Raw genomic sequence first — 14,477 nt, forward strand, 5'->3', positions numbered from 1 at the left:
TTAAGAAGCTTAATCAAGTTGGAGAATATCTTTGAAGACCCGAAATAAGCTCGGCTCGGGAAGTCTACAACCATGTAAGTAGCCACATGGATTATTCAAGCAATATTTGTAAGGGTCGATTAGAACAATAGGCAAAAGAGTTTGGAAATTGGCTCTTTGCTGTCGGTACACTGTTCGAGTTAGCGGAGGGAAAAGATATAGTTGGCTCTTTACTGATCTCCATTTGTCGAATAGAACCATGTGATGCAGCAATGATGAAGGTACACCTGAAATATAGAAGTTGAACAGATTACACGATCGATCAAAAAAACGAAACTATAAATCACAACTATATACTACACAAACCAGAACTTATTTATAGCCAATCTTGGATAATTGCTTACAAGTAAGATCATGCTCCCATAGTATTGGATAATTGATATCTCTTCACCGTTTGATTTGATAAAATATATTGTATTGGTATCATCAACGACTCCAAGAACATTGCAACTTTCAGACCATGCTCCCATAGTGAATGAAGCAACATTGGTGTCTGATGCATGGGAAGATGAAGATAAACTATTTTTATTTTCTCTGCTTACTCAACTATCTGTGTCTGATAACATTGGTGGCTGATGCATGGGAAGATCGAAATTCATAAGAAAAACAATACCCAAAAAAATGCCGAATGAGTCCAAGTAGTCATTTTCCTTCCGCAATATCGTTATTTGATTTCCAGCAGCCACTGCCACACGTTCCCCGTTTGAAGAAATAAATAATGATACCGATCTTTCTATTCTATGCGGTCGGTTATATCCAATCCATTTATCCCTGAGTCTACCTGCCATTGCACGTGTATCAGGAGAAAGGTAAGAATAAATTCATAGAATATCTCAAAAGAATGAACATTGTCAAGAAACCCAGTCTTCACGAACAAATCAAGAATCGTTATCTTGCAACTAAGTGATTTTAAGAACACAGCCACTCACAAGATACACATTCTTCAATAATAACTTTCGACATTTCTTATACATCTTAACTTGAATTGATCCCAATTACATCACAATTGAACAGCAAAAAGCTTCCAAAAACGATTGATTTACACAAGCGTGGCAATTCAATTGAGCAACATGCCAATTTGTCGATAGAAAAACTTGTCTGAAAATTGAATCCGAAAGAAAATTGTACAGAAATGCAACATACCTCCAATGCGAAACAGAGAAAGGAAGCTCCATTTGGAACCCGTGATTGCCTAAACGCAAACAGAGAAATCCACATATAATACAACAACAAGGAAATCGAGAAAAACAAATTGAACACTACGGAGTTGGGGTTATATAGTTCGAATCAGTGAGAAGTAAGAAGAAAGGAGTTGAGTACGGACCTGGTGAGGAGGATAGTTGGGATGGAATGGTCTCAAGGCGTGGCGACAAGTTTCGTAAAGTACTTTCTGCTCGAGCTCCTCCATGGCCAGACTTGAGTTTCTCCCAGAAATTACGAACCAGAGGGAGAGAAAGGGGGCCAGATTATGGTTTTACATTGAACCCCGAAAACCCGAACTGATGACCCAACCCGAATGATATGGGTTGGATTGACCCAAAACTAAAAAATATATATTAAAATATATTTCTTGTTTGTTTATGGAAATGCCGGAGTGGTTAATCGACGATACTAATAATGTTTCGTATGCGGTTTCGATTTTCCGTGGACTCTATTTCTTTTATTTTGTTTAATTTCTTTTTTATGTGGATTCCTTTCCCTCCATGACACAGCAACATGATTATGAGCTAGTTGTGGCCAAACCTAGGGGTACATATACGAGCTCCCTAACGAGTCATGTGTAGACAAGTACTACACATCCAACTTCACTCAAACTGAAGAATAGAGTTCAAGGCCACGATCTTTTTATGAAAACATAAATCCCACCATAATTGCATGTGATTGTATTTTCTAACTCTAATAGGAGGACTACTTACTAACTATTATTAAATACTCAAGTCACGTGTAGCCCTTAGGTTAGATCAGGGCGTATGCATTTCTTTTTAATTGTTATTTCTATCTCATTATTTCGTTGACATGTATAGAAGACATGGGGCATGCATCATCATTATGATTGCTCTGCTATGTTTCACTATGTTATGTCATGTTATGCTAAGTTATACGATGTATATGTTATGTGGTGTTATCTCATGTTTATAAGTTATGCTATAGTGTGACTATGACATGATACAAAATTATGTTATGATGTTGATAATCTATGATACATAAATCTACATACATCACGCCATCTATGAGAAACCTTGGTCCCAAGTTAGAGGCAAGGTCGAGCTGAATGACTTGACCTAATATAGAGGAAAGTTGATTTGTGTCGTAGATGACTGAATATGCATGTGCAAGCAGCGTGTGTAGCCCAACAAGCTTGGATTTCACACAAGTTTTGTTCGATGAGCAAAGACAAATCTTGCTTAAGGTCTGACGAAGCCACAAAATCGGGCATGTAAGGCACGGGCTTCAAACATCGACTTTGAGCTTGACTCAAATGTGTTAAAAGACAAACAAATTTTTTGCAAAATAAAACGAAGAGAATTTAAAATATAATACACATTATATTTATATTATATCAAAATAATGTTCATATAGTTAGAAAAACACAAAATAAGGAATGAACACAAAATATTTAAAAACAAAAGGGTTGAGGACTACAGGTGATCTATGACACATGTTCCAGAGTCCGCTCTCAACCTCAACCAGCTCCTTATTTACTTGAAAAATATGGAAGACATGGAGTGAGTACAAAGACTCAGAAAGTAGCGTACTTGTAGTCTCTTAATCGTGTCCTTGGTATGCTAGGGTATACCACATTCGTTCTTATCTTATTCTAGTTCTTGTTGCAAGTATGTAGGCCCTTTGATTATGTTCTTGACTTGTGAGTTCTTACCATGATCTGTACTCAGGACCTTGATTCTTGGATTCTAAGGTCTAAAATCTAAAGAACCTTCGTACTATGGTTATGGGTTTTTGTCTTTAGAACTTGGATCTTGATCCATGTTTTAATTTTGAATTGTTGTCACGTTTATTGTTACTTTCTATGTTCTTATTATGTTATTGTTTTGTTCTCCAAAACACTCCCCTAGTAGGGTACTAGTCATGAATCTGACAACCTATATCCAAGGCTTCATACATTCCAAGTGACACATTCTAAACTACGTCTAAGACTTCATGTGTGCCATAATTTGGCTTCATGTGTGCCATAATTTGGAGTTAATTCTCTTCGTGGTCTTCTACAAAAACAAAACTTGGATGTGCAAAAATGGAATGGGGGCACTTACTGAATTCGAATGTAGCCTCACATTGGGATTTCAAGCTTTTAAGCTTCTTCTTTAATGGCAGCCACGATTGGGGGAATAGTCTTGAGGCTCTTTCAACACTCGATTCATTCATAAATCTTGTGGACAATGTTGTTTAGAAGAGGTAGGAACAAGTTTAAAGGGAAATGATGGATAATTTCTCTCAAATTTGAAAGAAACCCGAGACTAGGAAACTCAAAATGTCAAAGGCTATGACTTGCAATTGGGAGCTCAATTTAACTTGATTATTGTTCCAAATGAAAGCCCCAACTTCAGACTTTATAGAGGGAACTTAAACTGATGTTGATATCTCCAGAATCGTCGTAATTTGGAGTTTGAGTTTCTCTGGATTTTTTGTCGGAAATATCCTCTCCGATCAAAGAGCAACCAACCTCCAATTTGATTCTAGCCGTTAGATGTGATGATGTGTATCTCCTCTAGAACATACTAAAACTTGGTGAAGATCCAACGGTTCCAAGTGAAAATACGGAGTATTTTCTGATCACTGCTCACTATCGCGGACCTAATTTTATGATCCATGGCATTTCTGTACTTTCAACGAAGTTCAAGGGTATTTTGATAATTTTTTTTTTTTTCGTTCTTGAGCACTTGAAATTCCTTCTTGATGAGCTTCAAATTATCCTTATTTTGGGTACTTTATCCTTATTTTGCGTGTTATGAATATGAGGCTTGAGTTTCCCTCAAGACTGGACATGAGCGTGTCATCACACGTTTTATGGTTGAAAAAGTACGACTGTGACACTTAGTGTTTTCTAAAATTCACACCAAAATACTGACGTAAAGCATGGATCTCGATCCGACACTACCAACATTGAAATTCCATGTAGTCTATCAATCTCTTTCATGTATAACTATGCCCAGTTGATATCCACAGTATAAGTTGCTAGATAACAAACGCACCGACTTAGTTAGCTTGTCAACGATTGTATTATCCTTTCAATGTCCTAGGTAAACCTATGAAAAATCCATTCAACGAAATCCATTCAACAAACCTATGATAAACATCATTTTTTTTTTTTTTTTTTTTTTTTGCCCAAATTCAACAAAACCAAAAATGCCCTCTTTTTTTGACTTCAAAATTAAAAAGATAACGACAGAGGCCTAATAACAAGAACTAGAGGAAGCAAAAATTAAAATGTATCCAGCAAAAACCAATTTAATATATGAAGGTATTGTATTGGAGTTATTTACACACAATTTAATATACTTTTGCTATGTCTTTGAGAACCAGAGATAGCTTACCTCAACTCTGATGGGACAAAGAATGACAAATTTTGTTGAGCCCCTCCAACTGAAAGCATACACCAAAACAGAGACTCATGTATTACAACCATGGATATGCACCAATCTGACCATTGAATTCTAGAACACAAAATATGGTTGAAACTTTATTTTTGTTGCTCATTGGGAAGACGAAATAAACCTTGGCACACGTAATGCAACGATTCTATCAACCCAGCTTTTTGTCTGACCCTCGAGGAATATTGAACCATCTCTTTTTGAAAGATCTTTCTTTTTCATCTGAGGTCCCATCGTCTCCTTGATTCTCAACCTTCGAACTGTCGCCAGTAGATTTACTACTACTTCCATTACTCGTAACACCCGCTCCGATAGGATTTGGTGCTTTTGTGATGGTGAATGAAGCGTGTATGCCATCCCGTTGTTTAAGAAGCTCGTCCACCTGAGTTTCAAAACTTTAAGAAACACAGAGAGAAAGAACAACACATCCATACAGTAAACATAAATAACTTTGTTAAGTGATAAAATAAACTATAATGAATGAACTAAGCAAAACAGAATAAGTGTGCTTCGCTCCGCCACATGATGAATCCTTGTAGAATAAAAATAAGGAAATATCGTTTCCTGTCATTCCCAACTTCAATAGAGGTTACTCGCAGCTGAAAAAAAAGGAACAGGGGTTTGTAATACTACCTCTTGTAACTTAGCTCGAGAACAAGCCAAAAATATTGACCCAACTGAGTGAACATGGTTCAATTGTAACGGCCCAAGTCCATCGTTAACAGATATTGTCTTCTTTGGGCTTTCCTTTCTAGACTTCCCCCAACGTTTTAAAACACTTCTGCTAGGAGAGGTTTTCACACATTTATAAAGGATGCTTCGTTCTCCTCCCCAACCGATGTGGGATCTCCCAACCACCCCTTTTAGGGCCCAGCGTCCTCGCTGGCACTCATTCCTCTCTTCAATCGATGTGGGATCTCATAATAAGCCTCGCTTAGCCAGAAATGTTGCGAGACAATTAGAAAAGGATTGCATATGAAGTGGAGGGAAGATTTTTCTCAACTTGATCATCAACTTTCTAACATTAATGTTTGCAGCTAGGAAGCACAAACACTTCGTTTTTGACAATATCTATGTCGAACAAAGATACATTTGGACACGTGTTCGACATACAAAATTAAACATGTGGCCAACATGCCATAGACACTCCTTGAACAGGCTATGCAACCTTTCGGCTTAAAAAGCCCGACCACCCCTTTATTGTTTAATAACAATAACACTAAAGCAAGAAAAACCCTAAATCATAAAAGCCTAATTGATTTGAGTGTTGAGAGAAGGTATCCATCCCATTAGCAGGTGAGATGATAAAAAAATTCAAACCTAGAATGTACCTAAAGAAGTAACAAAAAAAACATCAGCTAGGCTTCAGTAGAAGGTTTGCAAAAACAGCTCTAACTTTGCATAACATGCTGTTCTCATTAATAAGGTAAGACGATACTTTTCAACATAGCTGCTCTTAATTGGTCATGTGTCAAACATATGTTGAGCATAAAAAACACATAACAAGCATTAGTTGAACAAATTGATTACAGTTCCAACACTCGTTAACGATACGTCTAACTCTTACAAAGAAAATGTGTTGGAAACTAGTGAACATATGTCAAACAATTATTGGACAGTAACAAAAGTATTAAAACTTTTATAAATTTACAAGATAGAAGACAACAGAAACATCCTCACTTAATCCCTTTTTCTCAATCTTTTCTGCCAATCTTTTATAACTTTTTTATTTTCTTCAAGATCCCAAATGGATTGTGTATTCAAAGAAAATAATTGAAACATTGCCTCCAACATAACAACGATGGGATCAACTTACCCTTGAATCTTTTTATTAAAGTTATCTGCTTTCTTTCATCACCTCTTAACTTTAAAACGGACTACAAGCCAAACGAAAACGTTGCAAGCCATTCAACATACCAAAGAATGAAAGAATCAAAACTGATCTCCTCTGGAATTATCTAATTATGCTATCTAAATTTATAATTTAAATGAAAAGGAAAGAAAAATAAGAATATGGCATTTCCATCATCCTATAAGAATGCTTGTAGAGTGAGAACACTGAGGGATGTAGATATGACTTCAACAAATTGCCACTTACATGCTATCAACAGACGTGTTGACATCTATGGACATACAAGGGATGATATTATTGTTTGGCTCTGGCCTAGATATTAAGAAACCAAAATATGAAAAAACATGATTTAAATTACAAGAATGGCCAATGAAAACTTACAGACTGTTTTTCCTCATTGTATCTTTTTGTCACTTCTTGGAAGCGTGCTAATGCCTATGGAACATCATACCAAAGCAATTAATAAAAAATAAGTAATAGTGTGAGAGAGAGAAGAGGGAGAGAAGGCAAAGAATATTTCAACACCTTCCGGTATTCTGTCTCGAATTGCCGTAGCTCATTTCTCTTTCTCAAAATTTGAGCTTCGATATCTTTCAGTTTTTCTGTTGTCTCTGCATAATCTTTTGTACATAGTGCCTCAATAGTATATGCAGCAGTCTTGAAAAAGTTATCTCCTGGATAAACACGGAATATATTAAAAAAGCAGTTAACACCAAACAGAACAAAATTTGAAAGATGAATTAAGAAATCTAAGTTAAGACCATAAACAGCAAAAATATGGGTGCCAGCCTTTAGCTCTGAGACCTCACAAGGCTGAAGACCTTCCAAACTCTTGAAGAAAGCAGCCTCAGGGTCCTTAGCCATTGCCAACTGCAACAACACACGAATTCATTCAACCATCAAATCTGATCGTAATGAAAAATGTGACGTGATGACCTTTCTGGTCAAAAGAATAGGAAACAACAGTAAACTACACATAATTGGAACTTGAAGTACCGCATTGACAGTGGAATCCATCCTGTACACTTGAAAATGCAAAAAGTACAACCCAGCAGACGTTACTTTCCCAGTCTTCTCACTATCTTCCTACGGAAAAGCAATGGAAAAACCACAGTACTAAAGTCAACACAAAGTTGAATCATAGATTCCCAAAATTAATCTACTCAAGAACTATTTTACAAGTTGGGATCCACATGACAGGCTATGGATATAGTAAGCTTTCATCGAACTACTCACGGTAAACCTACTACAAAACACAGTTCAAAGTATGTCCTCAAGTATCATAAATGTCAGACTGCCGTAATAATTTTACGTTCAGAAAACTGAAAGGAGGGAATTTTTCCAAACATCTCCAATGGAAAAATCGAAAAGAAATTTTTTTAACATATATCCATCTTTTTTTTTTCTTGAACAAGAAAAAATTCATCCATCCAGCTTTAGAGATAGCCATACAGAAGCTCATTGGACAATTGACATGAAAGACTTGGGGCAAGAACAACTAAATAGCTTTAGGAATAGACAATTCATCTTTCCTTCTAAATTTCACTAGCTATCTTCATAAAATAACCTCATTTAAATTATGAATCAATTTTAAATAAAATAAGTTGCTTAGTGACGAGGACAATTTGATTCCTCAAGAACTTCCACCATTACTCTACTGTGGTGCTCAAGAACCATAATAATAACCTCATTTAAATTATGAATCAATTTTACACATACACTTTGAAAGGTGATACCTGTATGGCCAAACTATAACCGCCACTGACATCATGTTCAAAAAAGAGCAGCTGGAATAAAAAAAGGATAAGCACAGAAATCAGTAACATGAAACGGCTTACAAAGCGGATGAACATGGAGAACAAGACCAAGAATCAAGAAAATTTGCACATATCAGAAGAGACCATTTGGATGAAAGTTACTGGCAAAACTACACCTTGAATTTACTTTGTGAAGTTGAAGTAACTCTGATAGCAATTCCTGCCTGAGCTTGCTCTTCGTTAATTGTCACACCAAAAAAGTGAGCGCATTGCTTATCCACCTACAATAAAACAAACATAACAAGATATCAGAAAAACTGGAAATGTTGCTGCTGTTCTACCATCTTGATGTAAGCAATATATGATGCACCTTGCCACTAACTGATGTTCCAATAGGAAGAGGCCTGACTGTAACAGTTCCATTCAGAGCTTCTTCAAGAACATTAGCAGAAACTGTAGTCTTAATAGGAACACCCAGCTTACTAAAAAATAAATAATAAAAGTGATCAAGAAAAATCTAGACAACTAGACCAGTAAATAACTCAATAAATGTGCACCTGAACAAAGCTGCAAACATGGTATTGACAGTTCCAAGATTGGACAAGTCTATTTCCATATCCATGCCACTAGCATCAAGGGCCTGAACACATTAGTTACACAATGGAAGAGTGAATTAACAATCTTGACCTCAATTTGAATCTCAGAGAAAGCTTTGATTGGGAAAAATAAAATACTGTGTATGGGATGGAAATATGTGTAAGCCACATAAGGCCTACAAAAGTATATAAATCTTGAATTTGAAAATAATGAAGTATCTCTTTAAATATTGTCCATATAAACCAAGTACTACAAAGCATCATAACAAGTTGATGGTGACAAGGAGACATGCACCTCAAAGCCAGCACTGTCATATTGCCTTCTCTTCTCTGGATCAGATAGGATGCTATAAGAATATGCGACCTCCTTAAAAAGTTCTGAAGCTTCAGGGTTACTTCCATTCTTGTCTGGATGATATCTGCCACATTTTTTGGGGGTAAGAATCACTTTGAGGACAGATGGTTCAAAAGACGAAAACAATTTTATTTCTTTTTATATAAAAATTTGAAGGTGGAAGGGAGGAAATTGAAATGTGTAACTCAATTTATTGACTGCCCAGGCCCACCGGTAGCAGATATTGTCCTCTTTGGGCTTTCCCTTTCGGGGTTTCCCTCAAGGTTTTTAAAATGCATCTACTAGGGAGAGGTTTCCATACCCTTATAAAGGGTGTTTCGTTCTCCTCCCCAACCGATGTGGGATCTCACGATCCACCTCCCCTCCCTTCGGGGCCAGCGTCCTTGCTAGCACACCGCCTCGTGTCCACCCCCCTCCGGGGCTTAGCCTCTTCGCTGGCACATCGCCCGGTGTCTGGCTCTGATACCATTTGTAACGGCCCAGGCCCACCGCTAGCAAATATTGCCTCTTTGGGCTTTCCCTTTCGGGCTTTCCCTCAAGGTTTTTAAAACGCATCTACTAGGGAGAGGTTTTCACACCCTTATAAAGGGTGTTTTGTTCTCTTCCCCAACTGATGTGGGATCTCACATTAATACACCAAGAGCCTAGCTGAAATCATATTCTGTAACCACTTGCAGCAATTCGTAATTTAATGTTAATGCACCTAGAGCCTAGCTGAACTATAACAGAGCTGAATATCAATCACCACTCTCGAGTTCCAAACATACTGAAAAGATGAAGAAAAAGAAAATTCCATCTTCCATCCATATTTCAGATATTACTCTCAAACAAAATGTCCGACCAAATTAACCATAATAATCATTATGTTCTTTAAAATTAGACCAACTCAGATTAAAATAAGCTTCTTACGTCTCAACTTGGGCATTTGCATACATCATCTTCCCATTCATTATTGAAAGGGAGCAAGAATTACGATAAAATATGAACTAAAGACGATCAAATTTCAGTAATACGAAGTGTAGAGCAAGAGGAATTACTTGAGAGCAAGCTTCCTATAAGCAGTCTTGATGTCCTGATCAGTGGAATCCCTGGACACGCTTAAAACCTCATAGGGGTCCCGTCGAGGCGCTGAAGCGGAAGGTCCTTCCGACTTCGAACCCGTCTTCATCTCTCCTATGAACGGGGGAAAGGTCTGTATCCTCTCAAATTGCTGCGAGAATTGGAAAATTACCGAATTTCAAGAAGAAAATCTTGAAATTCAAGAGCGGAAGAACAAATTATGTGAAAACCATTAAAAAAAAAATGCATCAACGTCAAAGCCTGTTTCGGATTGAGCTCAATTTTCAGAAGATTAAAGGAAGCAAGTAATAATCCGTCAGTCAGGATCCAATCCACAAACAAGAGGCGTTAATACACAAAATGATTCAAAATCATGGAAAAGCAAATGAGACCTGGGGTTTGTGAAGATTTGCAGAGAATGTGGAGAAATTTTTGCAAGGAATTATTGTACAAATGGTGTATTCCTAATTGTTTCCCTCTTTTTCCTTCATTTTTCTTTGTCCGTTCTACCGCTACCCTTCAGACAACAAAATACAAAAAACGACAAGAAAAAAAAAAAACCTCATTTCTTGAGAATTGAACCCGGGCCAAGTGAGCCGAACCGAACCAAATCGTACACTCCTAATATTTGCTAGAGTAAGCAGGTAAGTATCGCATTCATTTTTAAATAATTTTAGTTATATTAACTCCTTTTTAGTTTGTTAGGTGTATGTTTGATTGAAGTATTTGCATACATTATGCATTTTAAAAGTAAAAAAATAAAAGTTTAAAATTTAAAGAATAGTACGATCAAAACCATTATCGAACATTTAAATAAAAAGGAGAAGTCTGAACTGAGAGGAAATTCCTTCCGTTCGGAAAGGATCTAAAGGAAGGAAAGAACCTCCCTTCTGCTTAGTTGTACAAATGTAGTGCCTACTAGCTACTTAGTTTATCTTCGTGGTTCCTCGCCCCTCTCAAGATAGGTTTACAGTACAATGAGCTTGTTTAAGGGACCCTTGATTGTTTTCACACACAATAGTGGCACTTACCATGAGCTAAATTACTTATGTAGTCCCTCGTCCCTTCTAAAGGCTGGTTTACAGACCCTCGATCCACTTCTACATACAATATTGACTCTTCAATTGATACCATTAATGATGCTAGTAGTCTCGTAAGTTCTCTTAATTTCTTTTAGAAGTTGTGGAGGTTTACTAGGTTCTTAGGGCGTCTAGGTTCTTAGGGCGTCTAGGTTCTTAAATCTCATCTTGCATATATGGGACAGACGAGACTAGTGTCACAATCGCACTCTTGATGGCAGCGGACTTGCGATTGTGCAGCACTCACTTTCCAACGACAAGTGAGCTAAGCTAATTCGTTCTTGCATCGCCTACGGCCAAGCGACGTATGCTCGAGCCTCTGGCCTCAATTTAAGAGAAGGTTTTTAGAAAACAAGGGTAAAGAGAGATTTTCGAAAGAGACGTTATATAAGCAAACAAGATAGTAACAACAACGACTCACAGTATATAACTTTGGGTAAGAAGAAGTTGACAACTAGTCATATCCCCCTATAGTACATTCTGAGGTATTTCATGTCTGGCAGGCCTAGACATGATTTTTCCGAAACGTCATACTCCCTAGAAATACAAAAGTAAAACACTAGAACATGGAAAGATATAAAGGGTTTGGCTTGTCATGGGCATGCGGCCATGGGCAACACACCTTGGACGAGCATGACCGTGACATCCTCCCCCACCTAATTGGTTGATGTCTCTGTCAACTGACTACTTTCAAATATGGTGATGTGGGTGGCGGTGGAGTCCAGATCTTCGGCACATTTCCAGCTGGTTTCCTCTGTAGGGAGATTCTCCCATTTGACAAGGAATTCGCGAATCTTCCGTACGGGTCTTCCTATCATCCAAACTCTATCGGCTAGGATCTCCTCTATTTCTTTGTTTCAGATCGATGCTTGGTCTCGTGATTACATTTCGTTGGTCGTCGTCTGGATCAGGATGATAAGACTTCAAGTTGCTCACATGAATTACTGGGTGGATTTTCATCCATGTGGATAGCGCAACTTTGTAGGAAGTAGCCCCGATCTTTTTAAGGACTTCAACTGGGCCTTCATATTTTCGAACTAGTCTCTGGTCCTTTCGGCTGCAGAATCTGATCTGTTCTAGTCTCAACTTGATGAGGACTTGGTCTCCTACTCGGAATTGGAGGGGGTGACGCTTCTTGTCTACCCACTTCTTCATATGCTTGGAAGCTTTCTCCAAATATGCCTGGGTTATATCTGTTGTCTGCTTCCATTCTCCGATGAAATTTTGAGCTTGAGAGTTCTTTCCTGCATAAGAATTATCAATAATATGGGGCAAAGCCGGTTGTCGTCCACTTACAATTTCGAAGGGGCTCTTTCCTGTAGACGAACTTGTCCGACAATTGAAACAAAATTGGGCGACATCTAGCAGTTGTATCCAGTTCTTCTGGCGAGCGTTGACGAAGTGACGTAAGTATTCTTCGAGCAAGCAATTGAACCGTTCCGTCTGTCCATCAGTTTGAGGATGATAGCTCGAGGAGATGTTTAAAGTCGTTCCCAAGAAGGTGAATAACTCGGTCTAGAATGTGCCGATGAATCTACCATCCCTATGACTGATGATGCTTGATGGAATGCCCCATAACTTTACAATGTGTTTGAAAAATAGTTGGGCTGTTAGTTCAGCTGAGCATAATTTGGGGGTGGAAACGAACGTCGCGTATTTTGAGAGCCGATCTATGACAACCAAGATGGCGTCATATTCCCCGACTTTTGGGAGGTGTGTTATGAAGTCCAGAGACACACTTTCTCAAGGTCTTGTTGGCACGGGTAGAGGTTCCAAGAGTCTCAAGACTTTGGCTTTCTCGACTTTGTCCTGTTGGCAGATGAGGCACGTCTTGGTGTACTACATGATGTCGTCTCGCATATTTGGCTAGAAGTACCCCTTTTTTATTAAAGCATATGTTCGTTGCCACCTAGGGTGTCCGGCCCATAAGGTATCATGACATTCCTGAATGAGCTTCTTCCTCAATTCTCCTGTTCTTGGAACGTATAATCTGTTTCCCTTTGTCATTAAAAGGTCTCCCTCGACCCAAAACTGTTGTGTCTTCCCAGCTTTGGCTAGTTCAACGACAACTTTGGCCGATGGGTCTTTATGTAAATGTTCTTTGATGATGTCGCGCATCGATCCATCGATCTTACTTGAGTGAATATGGGCTAACATGCACAGGGCCACATGTTCGCCCTTCCGACTTAGTGCGTCGGCTGCTTGGTTACTTTTTCCTGCCTTGTGTTCGAATTTGAAGTCGAATTCAGCCAATGACTCCTGCCACCGGGTTTGTTTTGCCGTCAATTTTGGTTGATCGAAGAAGTGGCAAATGGCGCTGTTATCCGTCTTCACTACGAATTGTGATTCCAAGAGGTACTGTCTCCAGACTCGTAGGCAATGGACCACAGCTAGCATTTCTTTTTTGGAGACAGTGTACCTCCTTTCAGCATCATTGAGCTTTCGACTTTCATAAGCGATGGGGTGGCCTTCTTGAATAAGGACACCGCCTAGGACAAAGTCGGAAGCATCCGTCTCTATTTCAAATGGTTTAGTAACATCTACTAATCCGAGGACAGCATGGTTGCCTTCAGATCTTCAAAGGCTATTTGACATTCATTTGACTACGACCAATGGTGGTCTTTCTTCAGGAGTTCTGTTAATGGGACGGCTCGCCGTGAAAACCTTTCGACGAACCGCCTATAGTAGTTTGCCAATCCTAGGAAGGATCGCACGTCGGAGACTGAAGTAGGGATTTTCCACTCTTTGATAGCTTTTATCTTATCGCTATCCATACCGATCTGTCCATAACTGATAACATGTCCAAGGAAGTTGATACGTGTTTGTGCGAAGGCACATTTTTCTTTCTTGACGTACAACTGATTTTGCCGCAGCTTGTCAAACACTAGCTTCAGGTGCACCTTGTGCTCCTCCAGGGTTGTGCTGTATATAACTATGTCGTCGAGGTATACTACGATGAACTAATCCAAGTATTTGTGGAAAACCTGGTTCGTTAACGTGCAAAATGTAGCTGGGGCGTTTGTCAAACATAAGGCATTACCAGGAATTCCAATGCCCCATATCTTGTTACACACGTTGTCTTGGGCTCGTCCCCTTCGGCGATACGTACTTGGTAGTATCCTGATCGTAAGTC

The 14,477-nt window shown here is 38.6% G+C and overlaps 2 protein-coding genes across 3 annotated transcripts; both read right to left on the reverse strand.

Moving 5' to 3' along the window:
* Positions 1-9: 9 nt before the first annotated feature.
* LOC111793979 (MAG2-interacting protein 2-like) lies at positions 10-1,533 on the reverse strand. 2 transcript variants are annotated; one of them, XM_023676076.2, is made up of 5 exons: positions 1,364-1,533; positions 1,183-1,231; positions 653-820; positions 384-532; positions 74-266 (listed from the first exon to the last, which is right to left on the reverse strand). In XM_023676076.2, the coding sequence occupies exons 1-5, from the start codon at positions 1,445-1,447 to the stop codon at positions 210-212; spliced, it is 507 nt and encodes a 168-aa protein (XP_023531844.2). In that variant the 5' UTR covers positions 1,448-1,533; the 3' UTR covers positions 74-209. The 2 variants fall into 2 exon arrangements, with proteins under 2 accessions (XP_086979115.1, XP_023531844.2); XM_087122989.1 differs by lacking the exon at positions 384-532 and having other exon boundaries at positions 10-266.
* A 2,952-nt stretch (positions 1,534-4,485) lies between these two features.
* LOC111793958 (chaperone protein dnaJ 15) lies at positions 4,486-10,783 on the reverse strand. Its single transcript, XM_023676049.2, has 12 exons — positions 10,658-10,783; positions 10,244-10,416; positions 9,147-9,270; positions 8,813-8,895; positions 8,626-8,737; positions 8,432-8,536; positions 8,235-8,285; positions 7,495-7,584; positions 7,260-7,368; positions 7,024-7,172; positions 6,880-6,933; positions 4,486-5,028 (listed from the first exon to the last, which is right to left on the reverse strand). The coding sequence occupies exons 2-12, from the start codon at positions 10,372-10,374 to the stop codon at positions 4,798-4,800; spliced, it is 1,239 nt and encodes a 412-aa protein (XP_023531817.1). The 5' UTR covers positions 10,375-10,416; positions 10,658-10,783; the 3' UTR covers positions 4,486-4,797.
* Between the last annotated feature and the right edge of the window lie 3,694 nt (positions 10,784-14,477).

The sequence above is a fragment of the Cucurbita pepo genome, chromosome 1 (assembly GCF_057944985.1).
Source record: "Cucurbita pepo subsp. pepo isolate OVF chromosome 1, ASM5794498v1, whole genome shotgun sequence".
Classification (NCBI taxonomy): Eukaryota; Viridiplantae; Streptophyta; class Magnoliopsida; order Cucurbitales; family Cucurbitaceae; genus Cucurbita; species Cucurbita pepo.